Here is a 12,124-nt window from a genome sequence, read left to right on the forward strand (position 1 = left end):
AGAGACATTTCAAATGTAATCAACAAAACACACTCTACAACAATTCGCTGTTGTGCTGCCTTTCTATGTCATTCAAGGCAACTATCACTGGACCAGAAAGGCAGGCACTATGGGCTCGTACTGTTAATGTCTTAAGTAGTCTGAACAAGAATATTATGTTTACAGTGTCATCAACCGAGCTGATTACATGGACTACTGACAACGCAGAGACAGCACTATGCAAGATACGATTTTCCCGACAGTTTTTTGATGAGTTTATTTTCAACCCACATGAAATAATATTTGGAGAGGAGGGCGTTCAGATCGTCACTGACACTGAAGGAGTAGATCACGGTCTGTATTCATTCCAGGTGAGCGGTAGTTATTTAGGCACAATAACAAAGAAAACCGAAGGAGATACCATACAGAAATTCACCATAGCTATTAACAATACAACAACATGTTCGGATTTTTTGGCTAATAGACTTTTGATCTATATGGAAATGGAATCTCTAATCTGCAAGCAGCATTCGCTACAACTCGTTCCTGTAAAGTACGATCCAATTATAATAGATATCAAGTACAAGAAGAAATTTTTGGAAGTTTATGGATCGTCACAAGATGGAGAGATGATAGATCCTAGACTGGACCAGATTCTCAGAGTCACTGAAGCAGATGTAAGAACAGCATTGTTTCATGAAGAAACTGAAAAGTTGAACCAAAAAAAAGACCACCTAACGCTTGCAGATGAGATCAATTACATATGCTGTAGTCAAGTTCTCCTCAAAAACTTCATTGATCATTGCAACCCTAACCTTACCAGAGAGCTGAAACTAGAAATCAATACAAGCAGGTTAAGTTTGACCGCATTTTCACATGCTGTACATGGTAAAAATAACAAACCACTGAAAAACGCATTAAGTTTCACCGATACGATAAGCACATTAGATCTGGAGCAATCTTGCTTATTTACTACCATTGATGAGGATACAATGGATGATGACCAAAATGTGATAGGCCATAACGCTCAGAAAAGGGAGCATACAAAAAACATAATATTCAGCCTGGCTGACTTCAAAAAGTTTATGAATATAATATCAAGTTGGAAAAATAGCAACGAAAGTAACGTGGATATTTGGTTTCGGCACAGGGGAGAACCTATCATGTTCGAGGTACGGAAGCCTGATGTAATACTGGAGCTTGTTCAGGTTACGGTCGCCGACGGAGTAGCAGTGGTAGAAAATATACCACCTAGTAGTTCAGTAAAATGCCAAACCATGATGAAGGGTACGTCTCCTGAAAAGGCTCGAGCTCGAGAACAAGTTACTAAAGAAGAAATGGGACTACTCCGCATAAGTCCTGTCAAGACCATAGCACCAAACAAAAATAAAAGTAAAAGTCCGTTGAAATATGGGAAACCTATAAGTCCGCGAAGGAAAATCAAGAGAGAACTTTTTGTAAATGATTCTTCTCAAGATATCCCTTCTAGCGACGCCAAGAAACAGAAACCTTGGACAAGCCTGTCAACTGATTGGAAGGACGACGCTTCTCTGGATAAAAGCACCGATGTAGTGCGGCATGAGGGAGATGACATCAACAATAACTTCAATTCTACTATCGCCGAAAAGAGTGCAACAACCGTAGAGTGGGGTGTCACACCACAAGATCACCAGAATAATGAGTCCAAAATTGATAAAAGAAGCCTACTTCGAAAGGAGAAGTTCAAATATTTTCAAGATCTAAAAACCGAACGAGATGCCTTGAAGAAGAAAGATCCCTCTCAACCAGAGGGTTTCGGGCCCACTCAGGTATCTAAACCGAAAGGCTTATTTGACTGAAACTAAGTTTTCTGACACGCTATAAAAAATATGTAATAATAAGTGGAATATTTTCTATACTCTCTAAAAAATTCTCCTATATAACTGCATGATTTTTGAGATTTATGGACAAGCAAATATGAAGTGCGTAGCTCGAACTATTCTTCCTTATCATTAATGGCCCATTTCTTCTCAATACTCTTTTTCTCTTCATCTGAACTCAAGTAGTTGTAACTCAAAAATCTGTAACCCTGGCCCAATTGTGCCATCTCATTAACTAAGTGGCATCCAAATAACAAGTAGTTGGTTGGAGTTACTGCCAGAGCATATTTCATGAAAACAGCCGAATATAACACTAGCGCTCCAGTCATCGGTCCTGAAATAACAGTTGGATCCTTCTTCAAGTCATAAAGAGCCGCAATGGGTATCCCAAAGTTTGATACTGGTCCCCAAAAATGTGTAGTAAAGACGTACTTCAAAGTCTCCTTGTTGATGTATTTTTGAATGAACGATCTTGTAGCAGCACGTTGGACAGGTTGTGACATTATCGAACCAATATAATGCACCTTTGCTTCTTCTTACCAAATCTTAATCGAGATCAAAAAAACTGAGTATGTGAAGTTGATTATACGTATGTAAGTGTATGAAGCGGTGCAATCTTCGTTACTTTGTCCTGCCACTTTGTACTCTGGCTGATATCCTTGATGTTTGCGTGTGGAGAGACAATGCGGGTTGATCTTTTGGGAGTTAGGACAATTCTAACCCAACAGAAGAACAGGAGTTAAGCGAGGAACAATCATATAATAACATTCATGAACGATAAAAGCAAAGAGTTGGCGTGACGGTCAGAATGGAAAAGTTACTAAAGTTCAATGCTTCTTCCTGTCGCGATGAGCCCATTGCGCAAGATGAGTTGATGGAGGTATGCTATCAGATAAAAAATATAGATACAGAGGCGGCGCCAAGAGAAGTTATAATTGAAACAGTCCAGAACTTGTCATATAAATCTCTGAATGATAATGGGGTAGGGGAGCTAGTGATACGAACTTTGAAGACATTGCTTTCTAACTCTCAAGTGAACATATGCGAAGATCTAATCTCAAGATTAGTCCCAATGCTTCCACGAATAAAAGTGAAAGATGACGCAGGAACAAGCACAAGTCTCAATCCACAACTGGGTATGAGTCTTGGCGATGACGAAGCTCGCCGGACTTGGAGGATGAATGGTGGGCTCAAAAGCATACCCTTTATGTACGCGGTTCTATTCAATCTCAAACATTCGCAGGTATCATCAAATTTATGGTGGATAACACCAGGTATTTTGAATATTTTAGACGACACTACGGATTTGTTAAATATCAGATTGAAGGGTGTTCTCTTGGTCCGAACATTTCTGGAGGAATGCTTTGACGACGAGAAGCATTGGATTTCATTTCATGATACAGGATTATATGCACTATATGAGCCAATTTTATTCAATATGTGCTACTCTTTACCTCCAGGATATTCATCGCAAGACTCTTTGGCAATATGGAAAGTTGTTTTCCCATCTTTAAATGTCCTATATCGCTTGCAATTCAAACATAACGATACTGCGTATAGACATCATTTGGGCAAACTTCTCTCTCAGCTACTTTTACAAAATGTTATTCCTCGAATCAACTTAACAGATGAGAATTTAACATTGTTTGCACTACAAGCGATAGTTGTAATAATCAAATGTTTGGACACAGCCATTGTGTCACACTTTCAACGCATAGTTTACACTCTAGGTGAATATCTCATAAGGAACGCATTTTTCACTGCATTCAGTACATTGATGAACGGAACGTTAGACGTTATCTCGGCCCTTATTGATGTCTGTCCCAGCGAAAGGCTCCTGGCGCACAAATACGACATACTTGCCATGATTTTAATAACCTTTGAAAAGTGTCAAACCGAAGGTAAACTGACGGACGACCTAGTAACACGGCTAAAAGATATGGTGCAACTATTGGAATCCAAAGGCTGTGATCTAGCAGCTGATAAACACGAGATTCTAAAAACTAAAGATATGCATGATATATTAATTTGAAGGCGACATCGGGTGCCGAATGCGCTATATACAGATAGAATTAGCGATTTTTACGAACAGTTCAGGATAGTTGAAATTAGTTTAGACTCTGTAGACCCTTTACGATTCTAATATTAGTATCTAAAAATCTGTTGACACAGTTGTTCAAGCACTGTTCTTCTTGAGCGTTCAAATCGCCGCTATCAACCGTTGGGACACACTCTTTGAAACATGTATTTGTGAATTGATGAATGGACATTTGCACCTTCTGTTTAGAATTCTCAACTTCCAGGAAAGAAGCGATTTCCTTTTTGGACTTGTCGTCTAACTTGGAAAGATCTTGTGGTGAAAACGATGACATAGAGGAATTCGGTATGGTGCTCTGCAAGCACTTGCTTTGTCTTACTTGACTAGTGACATGGAAAGATAAAATATCATTGAGATGATGGTTTTTCATGTCGTCATCTGTTACGGGAATATAGCCCTTTTGACAAGCATATTAAGTATTAGGCCCTGTTCGCCAACATTATAGCAGAGCTGTATATACAAGTAGCTATATACAAGTTCTGTGGTAAATGGAAGATGATGAGGCTGTCGAAGATTTGCTAGAGGTTTACATCAAAAGTCTTGAAGAACAAGTAGAAACAAAAAAGTACTTTTTGAAGCAAGCCAAAGAAGCTATCAATACCCTTGAGAAATCGAGTCGATCCCGTAAAATAATATCTGATGAAGAGTGGCAAAGATTTCTCAAGAAACCGATGTATTTTCCGGAAAGATCTGACCCGATTGGCCTGAGTTTGGCGTCAGTCGGCTTGAGAACCAGAAGGGACACATCTTTTGAGTGGATAAAATACATGGAAAATCATTTGAAGGCAATGGAAGAGATAATTCAGTATCAAAAAAATGCCAATCACGACATCACAGTTCTTACTGCATTGTTAGAGCAAGGGATCGACAAATCTAAACAGGGTTCATTTGACGCAGAGGTGTATCCCACAACGCCCAAGATGGAAAACCAGCAGTTGCTCTTGCAAACTGAGCAGTTTATTAGGACATATCTCTCTGTAGATATGGTAAACGCTGAAGATGTTGGAACTGATATCTATGATGAGGTTATGGCTCTTATAAAAAGACTGATTAATTACGATAAAACGCTAAAGGTTACAGATTTTCATCATGGCTCAAGAAGTCTTTATCGACTACTATTGCGTAGTAACTTAATTGAAGTAGAAAGTGATGAAAAAGGTGAAAAACACATTAAATTACTAGATTTTAGGAAGTCAGACCTATTATAGTGATTTAATCTTTATTTTGATCTTCAACTTTGTTATCATTTTCATTGTCATCTCCGTCTTCGTCATCATCATCATCTTCTTCTTCATTGTCTTCTTCCTCGTCGTCGTCACTCAACTGTATGGCTGGAATCTCAAATTCAGAATCCTCCTCCTCACTTGCGTGCGGATTAAGTTCTTCCTTTGCAGCCACCGTCTCATTCTTGGGAACTATTTCTTCAGTTTTGAGGCGTTTTACGATTTGAACTTCATCAATACCTTGATCTACGCTTCTTTTCTTTAAAATCAGTGTTTCATGAATGTTTGTCAGGTGTTCCTTCGATTGCACAACGTTTTCAGGCTTGATAAATACTTTGGGATCTTCTGTCTTACTCGAAACAGGGGGGTCCTCAAGTTGTTCATCACCACGAATTGTTTCTGATTCATCTGCAACTTCTTGAGGTTCCGCAAATGGTTCTCCATATTTGCCTTCAGACACGTTTTCGAAGGACTCTTCCGTGTGCGCAATAGGTTTATTCACGGAATGGATGATTCCCATAGGTAGACGAGGATGACATAAGAGGTCGAATACATCATCAGTGGCTCCTTTCATTAGTGAGACAGCAATTGGTAAAACCGAAACGCGTTCATTACCAGGATATAGGACTTCTGTCCTTAGCAATTCAACGAACGATTTAGGAATGTATCCAAGCTGCTCTTTTAGTTTCAACGAGCGGCATACACTATGCTTTAAAATTTTAATTTGCTGGTGTGAAGGCAACTTCCAATTACTCAAGACACTTCTCAAAAAGAAATTGATCTCGTCATGCCATAACTGTATATTCTTAATATTGAATTTATCTGAATGCGTGTATAAATCTGATAGTGCACCAGGCGTATTTTCCTTCTTTTGCCTTTTCTTCATTCCAGGCTGGTTAGCTATTTTGTCTATCGATTGCTGCTTGAAAAAAGTATCAATTAATACAAGGTCTTCTGATAAGTGTAGTGCAACATCAAGCAGCTTGGTAATTAGATCAATCTCCTGGAAATGATGCCCCATATGGGGAAATAAAGTGTTAAGCAGTTGGAAAACCTGCAGAAACTCTTTTCTCAGTAAAGAACATTTCTCCAAATCGACAATTGTAGATTTTGCCTTCAATGGAATAAATAGTTCTAAAGAACTTAGGACAGACGGTATCATTGAAAGAAAGTTCTTGGCATACACCTCACATATATTAGAAAGAAATCTCACGCCACAAAACTGAATTTGTGGGATTGTAGTGTTAATAATCGAAGTCAATTGCCCATCGCGGCGTAAATCACGTCTCAAGGGCAAGTAATTTCTTGTCATGGATAGTAACGCCTCGCTGATATTGATGCAAATGCCAAAAGGTATTCTAACCGCATAAGGAGTTGATGAAGTTATGAATGCTGATGAGAGATCTACCAGTAAATTTAGTCTTTTTGGAAGTTCACATAGGGTAAGCGGCTCATTCATGTCCAGTTTTAATCCAGGTAAGGAGTTGTGCTCGTTTCTCTCTTCTTCTTTATAGTAACTATCAAAGTTCAAACTGTTGATTAATGCTTTCAAATCACCGTCCTGATCCACCTGTAAAATTTCCTCACAAAGTTCAATGATCGGTTTGAACTGAGACAAAACAGAAAACAATCCAATCCTCCAATTTTCATCTAGATAGGCTTTGTGATGAGCTAGTGCTTCATCTTGGGTCTGAGCGGGGTTGATCCTGATGAGATGTAAATATGCATAATTTTCACATAATAATATTTGTGTTTCTCTATCATACTGGGCATAACCTTTAGAAAGTTTGGTGATGAGAAGTTGACGAAATCTGGAAGCAAAGGGTTTGAATGTAGTTGTGCTCCTATAAAGCAGCTTTTTCAAAAGAGGTAAGCAAAATTTTGGTTGGTACTGTGCTAAAGAAATCAAGGTTGGAATGATAGCTTTTAGTTTTGGCGTCAGACTCTCTCTACTTAGTGTGGGCTTATCTCTCATTAGCTCCCATAGTGATGATATTGCGAAAACCAAAGTTTCGAATAAAAAGGTCCCATAAGGTGTGTTAATTGTTGAAGCATAGTATTCGACTTTTTGCTCCAACTTTGAATAGATTGCAGCAAGCAATTGACCAGAGTGAGAACATAAAACTAACGGATTGAAAGAACAAATAACAACTGATACGTGGCACCCCCTCCAAAGCTTCTCATCGTCACTGGAGCGCAATAAGGCTAAAGTCTTGGTGATCAAAAGAGCTAATTCTGATTTCAGTAGCTTCTCATTGATGTAATCTGGAGATCTAAGCAAGTTCAGCAAAGTTTGAAACTCAGAGGCCGTTGCGGATTCAAGCTGTTTGGCAATGACTGTCACAGGAAAAGTATCTGTATTCATATTTCAAGTGCACCTTGTTTAGCAACACCTTCAACTTGGATGGTGCACTATGTATGCAGAAGAGTTAATATTCTTTTTATCGAATATTCTTTGTATAGTGCGATGAGATGGGTATGCTCTGATTCCGCTAATGAAAAATTTTGAGTCTAATCTTGGGCACACAATATTTTTAATGGGATAAACTCTCTCTTTAACCAGTCTTTTGGCCGTGTAAAAACAATTTCAATAAGGGGCTAGCGTTCGAACCTCTTGTTGAGGATATTTTTGTTTTTCGTAAGTGCGACGTCGTTATTTGCGAATATTTGAATATCTCAAATCGAACCACAGGAAGTATTCATCATTGCAACAAATTTCATTCTTTGCATTTTTTGATTCAATGGAAGAGCGCCAGCTATTACTTTTCTGTCACATTCAACTGATGCTACTTGACCTAAATGAATGGAAATACTAGGAAACTTACGTTGGAAGAACGGCTCTCTCTAGCAGCTAAAAAGGGTAAAAAAAAACCAAAAAAGATAGGTTCGTCACCAGCTTCTCAATCGCCACCGCCAGATAATGTTTCAGGCTCCAAACTGGAAACTTCAGAAACGATTAAAGGTGTCAATTCGGCAGAAAATGCAATATTATCGATACTGACAGACAGTGAGGACAAAACACAATTAGTCACTACTCAATCCTCTACTGAAAGGCCTGGTAGTAAAGAGGAGCCTTTAGTACATGAAAATGTTGATAGGCGAGTTTGCTCATCACCTATGGAAGAACCTTGGTCGCAATGGCTTTCGGGAGATCAAATGAGTCTGAACGCCGAAGAGCTCTTGAAAACTCTGCGACCACATGTAGAGGAGCTAGTTAATGAAAACGAGCGGCTCAGAGAGCAAGCAGCTTCGAGTAAAAGCGCAAATACAGAAAGTAGCCTTGTCAAGCTTATCAAGGAAAAAGATGGTATAATAGATCGATTACGGCAAGAAGGCGACCAATTATCGAAGACAGAACTACGACAATCTAATATAATAAAAAATTCAAGAAAGAGGATAGTTGAGCTTGAAAATAACTTGGGTACTCTTGAAGACGATCTTTCTAAGAAAATTGAACTCTATGAAAAGCTGTACTCCTCACATACAGACAGTCTGAATGAATTGAAAGGCTCAGAGGCTGCAGTAATTGAACTTATAAAAGATCGTGAAAAGCTCTACAGTGTTGAATCCATCCTTATCGAGAAAGATGCTAGAATAAAATCCTTGGAAAAGGCTCTTGAGACCAAAGAAAAGGACTTATCTGAAGCAGTCACTTCACATCAGAAGGAAAGTGAACTCCTGAAACGGACCACTGAAGAGCAAGTCATGATTCTGGAAGCAAGCTTGGAGCAACTTAGAATTGAATCAGAAAAATCATCAGAGAATGAGCTCTCAGCGAATTTTAACAGTACTTCAAACTTGCAAGAGCGCTACAATAGACTTTTTGAGGATTTCAAATCTAGTAAGGCGAACTCACAGGCCATCGAAGATGCCCTGAACAGCAAAGTCTCTGGTTTAGAGTCGCAGATTGAAGATATGACGCTCACTTATGATCGATACAGTCTACAAATAGACGATAATATAAAAAAAAATTCTGAACTCGAACTGAAACTTCACAAATCCGAACAGATGCATCAAGACGACATGAATAAAATCAATGAATTGCAAAGTACAATCGTCTCTCTCGAGGCATCGATTCGAAATTTGAATGATGATTACAGTCATTTGCAGCACAAATATGATATTCAAAAGGATCAGCTAGAACACAACATTGACCAGCAAAAGACGAAAAATGGCCTGCAAATTATTCTTCCTGAATCACATCAAACTAAGGATTTCGAGTCGGATGCTGCCAAACTGGATGACAACTGGATTATAACACAAAATTCTTCTCTAGAAGTCATGGAAACTCCAAAAATCTTAAAAGAACCATTTTTGACCAAAGATGATAATAGCTTATTATCACAAGTCGAAAAATACGACAAATACGATATGTCTATGGAGTTAGATGATATGCCCGATGAAGCATCTGATTTAGGATCGTTAAACAGGGAAACGTCTTTCAGGAATAGCAGCTCTAGAAATCTGAATAGATACAGCTCTGAGCTAGGCTCCTCAGCTAGGATGAACGCTCAGGTAGTCAGTAAACTTGGAGCTGAGATTAGAAAATTTGAAGTTGAGTTATCATCGCTTCAGAATTTATGTGATAAAACGCAGAAAGAGAGGAACGAAGCGAATGATGAAATAATAAGGTTATTGGAAGAAAATGAAAAAGTAAATCACTTAATAACCGAAAACTTGAATCTGTCAAGGCAGGTGGAAGAGCTTGGCGCAAAACTGGACGCATCCTTGCAGTTGTTAGGCGAAAAGACAGAGCTAGCCGAAGAGCTTGAGAATGACGTTGCAGACCTTAAAGATATGATGAGGCAACAAATACAGGATATGATTAAACTTCAGGAAAAAAGGTAGCTGTTTAATTCTTTTTCATTACCTAAAAATTGAGCTAAGGCAAATTATCACTCGAGATATGTAAATTAAATAATTACTTGTCATTGCAGAATAATTGTGTAGTGCAAATGCTACAAATTATATCTATCTATATGGCTTAATATACACAAATTGTATCCATCGACCTTTTATTTATTGTCCAAATGATATTGAGTGTAGTCAAATCGAATCCCTATGTTCAGAGGCATCAACAAAAGTATCTCCCTCTCCATTAGCGTAGGATATTGAGTCCTCGGCATCGTCATTATCTCCTGTATCTCCTTGGGCTTCCCCGTATTCTATGTTTTCCGCATCCACCTCGTCCTCAACAAAATTCAGTTTGGCAAACTCGACTCTCATTTGCTCTTGCTTTTTTAACAATTCAAGTCTCCCTTGAATTCCCAGTAAAGTAGGTAGAGTTTCAGTTGACGACCTCAGGCCTATTTTTATAAGTTTTAATTGTTTGCGAAAATCTTTTGTCAGAAAAGAATCTCCTTTCAATGTGATTAACCACTTAAACCATATGAAAATTGAATTTGACTTAGCCCACAAATTTTCTTGTAATTTCATAATAGCAGCTTCAAGAAGCCTTTTTGTAGCTACGACTGTCTGTAGTTGTATCAAAATAAAAGATTTGATTCTTTGTTCTGACCATGTATCCAATTGCATTATGCTTGTAATTTGTTCAATATCATCTCCCGAATCTAAAGTGCTTATTAATGATTGAGTAAGCTCGTCCTGTTCCGCCTTTGAAACCTTTTTCGGAGAAACTGTATTATCCTCTTCGTCACCATCAATAGAATTTTTTCTTGTGATTCTGTCTGTTTCTGACAAGGCTGTGTTTCCCTCTATATCTTCATTCAACACTATTTTGTCAGACGCTATTATCTCTTGAAATGGCACAGTTTTGAATTTTGGTTCATTGACGTCCAGCCAAGCAATCATGATCGAATTCTCGATACTAGTGCACTCAATAATTTCGGACTCCATTACTGTTATTTTGCATATGCAGCCCTCTTTGTTTAATGAAAACACACTTAGCTCCCCAACACTATTAAGGATTAAGATGAACTCATCGACAATCTTCATCTTTGAGACATCCTCTTGCCATTTTCTAACTACATTGCCCGAAGGGAAGTCATAAATTAAAATTTGGCTGGTGGTGGCAATAATGATATTTTTTCCATCTTTGCTGAATTCTGACGCAATGCTCGCATTTACATTATACTTTGCCAAAATCAATGATTTTTTCTTGTTGGGATCGATCAAGTAGAAATGAGCTTCGCAACTTACACCGAGTAAGCTGTTCGATCCTTTCGTTAGCACTTGAAAGTTCACCACCGCTTCGTCATTGAAACCCTCCAAGTTCACAAGGTGAAGAGATTTCGAAGCTTTACTTTGATTATATTGAAATTTTTTTATGATCTTACCGCTATCGAGAATCCACACATGAGAACCTACAGTATCGGCATAACTCAGCTCTTGCTTCAATTGGATGATATTCACTATTTGTTTACCACCTGACGAGAAAACTACAACTTTACCACTGGAGAAAACATTGACGTAAAAGTTCTCGGTATAGGTTCCTTCTTCGGTAATGTTATTCTTTTCGTCGTCACGTTTCCTTTTGGTCTTCTTGCCTGACTCTTTAGACGAAAGGTTGCACCAGCCTGAAAATATAACCTCAGAAGCTTTCAATTCATTACTTTCGTAATCAATATGGCTCACCAAAGAGCTATTGACGCTATAATCGTTGGCAGCATCCAATGGATATATATCGACTGCATTTTTCTGTGCAAAATTAGTTTGAAATGCAAAATTGTGAACATCCTGAGAAAACCCTGCAACAATCGCCGAGGATGAAGTCATATTGAACTTTGTTGAGCTATGTCCCAGTAATGTAAATTCATTCATGAGCCCGTTTTAATTCTGTACAGGTTATTATTTTTTTCAATTATATCAATGCGATGCCATGCGATGAGCTTGGAAAATTTTGTAGTAAATCTTAAAGCGTCATATTTGACGGAATAGTAGAAGTAGTATAAAAACTATGTAGGTGTCGATCTTATTTGTAGTCTGAGCTTTCGATATCCAAGTTT

General features: G+C 38.3%; 8 protein-coding genes across 8 annotated transcripts; 4 read left to right on the forward strand and 4 right to left on the reverse strand.

The window, feature by feature from the left end:
• Positions 1–65: 65 nt before the first annotated feature.
• DDC1 (Ddc1p) lies at positions 66–1,817 on the forward strand (the record flags this gene model as incomplete). Its single annotated transcript, XM_037288887.1, has 1 exon — positions 66–1,817. The coding sequence occupies one exon, from the start codon at positions 66–68 to the stop codon at positions 1,815–1,817; it is 1,752 nt and encodes a 583-aa protein (XP_037144782.1).
• A 137-nt stretch (positions 1,818–1,954) lies between these two features.
• MPC1 (pyruvate transporter MPC1) lies at positions 1,955–2,341 on the reverse strand (the record flags this gene model as incomplete). The annotated part of the gene is made up of 1 exon (XM_037288888.1): positions 1,955–2,341. One exon carries the CDS (start codon positions 2,339–2,341, stop codon positions 1,955–1,957), a length of 387 nt encoding a protein of 128 aa, XP_037144783.1.
• Positions 2,342–2,646: 305 nt separating this feature from the next.
• Positions 2,647–3,870, forward strand: TTI2 (Tti2p; the record flags this gene model as incomplete). The annotated part of the gene is made up of 1 exon (XM_037288889.1): positions 2,647–3,870. The coding sequence occupies one exon, from the start codon at positions 2,647–2,649 to the stop codon at positions 3,868–3,870; it is 1,224 nt and encodes a 407-aa protein (XP_037144784.1).
• A 76-nt stretch (positions 3,871–3,946) lies between these two features.
• On the reverse strand, positions 3,947–4,306 carry TIM8 (protein transporter TIM8; the record flags this gene model as incomplete). Its single annotated transcript, XM_037288890.1, has 1 exon — positions 3,947–4,306. The coding sequence occupies one exon, from the start codon at positions 4,304–4,306 to the stop codon at positions 3,947–3,949; it is 360 nt and encodes a 119-aa protein (XP_037144785.1).
• Positions 4,307–4,424: 118 nt separating this feature from the next.
• On the forward strand, positions 4,425–5,144 carry MCM22 (Mcm22p; the record flags this gene model as incomplete). Its single annotated transcript, XM_037288891.1, has 1 exon — positions 4,425–5,144. One exon carries the CDS (start codon positions 4,425–4,427, stop codon positions 5,142–5,144), a length of 720 nt encoding a protein of 239 aa, XP_037144786.1.
• A 4-nt stretch (positions 5,145–5,148) lies between these two features.
• Positions 5,149–7,524, reverse strand: RIX1 (Rix1p; the record flags this gene model as incomplete). Its single annotated transcript, XM_037288892.1, has 1 exon — positions 5,149–7,524. One exon carries the CDS (start codon positions 7,522–7,524, stop codon positions 5,149–5,151), a length of 2,376 nt encoding a protein of 791 aa, XP_037144787.1.
• Positions 7,525–7,958: 434 nt separating this feature from the next.
• On the forward strand, positions 7,959–10,007 carry SGM1 (Sgm1p; the record flags this gene model as incomplete). The annotated part of the gene is made up of 1 exon (XM_037288893.1): positions 7,959–10,007. The coding sequence occupies one exon, from the start codon at positions 7,959–7,961 to the stop codon at positions 10,005–10,007; it is 2,049 nt and encodes a 682-aa protein (XP_037144788.1).
• Positions 10,008–10,205: 198 nt separating this feature from the next.
• UTP9 (Utp9p) lies at positions 10,206–11,939 on the reverse strand (the record flags this gene model as incomplete). Its single annotated transcript, XM_037288894.1, has 1 exon — positions 10,206–11,939. One exon carries the CDS (start codon positions 11,937–11,939, stop codon positions 10,206–10,208), a length of 1,734 nt encoding a protein of 577 aa, XP_037144789.1.
• Positions 11,940–12,124: the final 185 nt, after the last annotated feature.

The sequence above is a fragment of the Zygotorulaspora mrakii genome, chromosome 5 (assembly GCF_013402915.1).
Source record: "Zygotorulaspora mrakii chromosome 5, complete sequence".
NCBI lineage: Eukaryota > Fungi > Ascomycota > Saccharomycetes > Saccharomycetales > Saccharomycetaceae > Zygotorulaspora > Zygotorulaspora mrakii.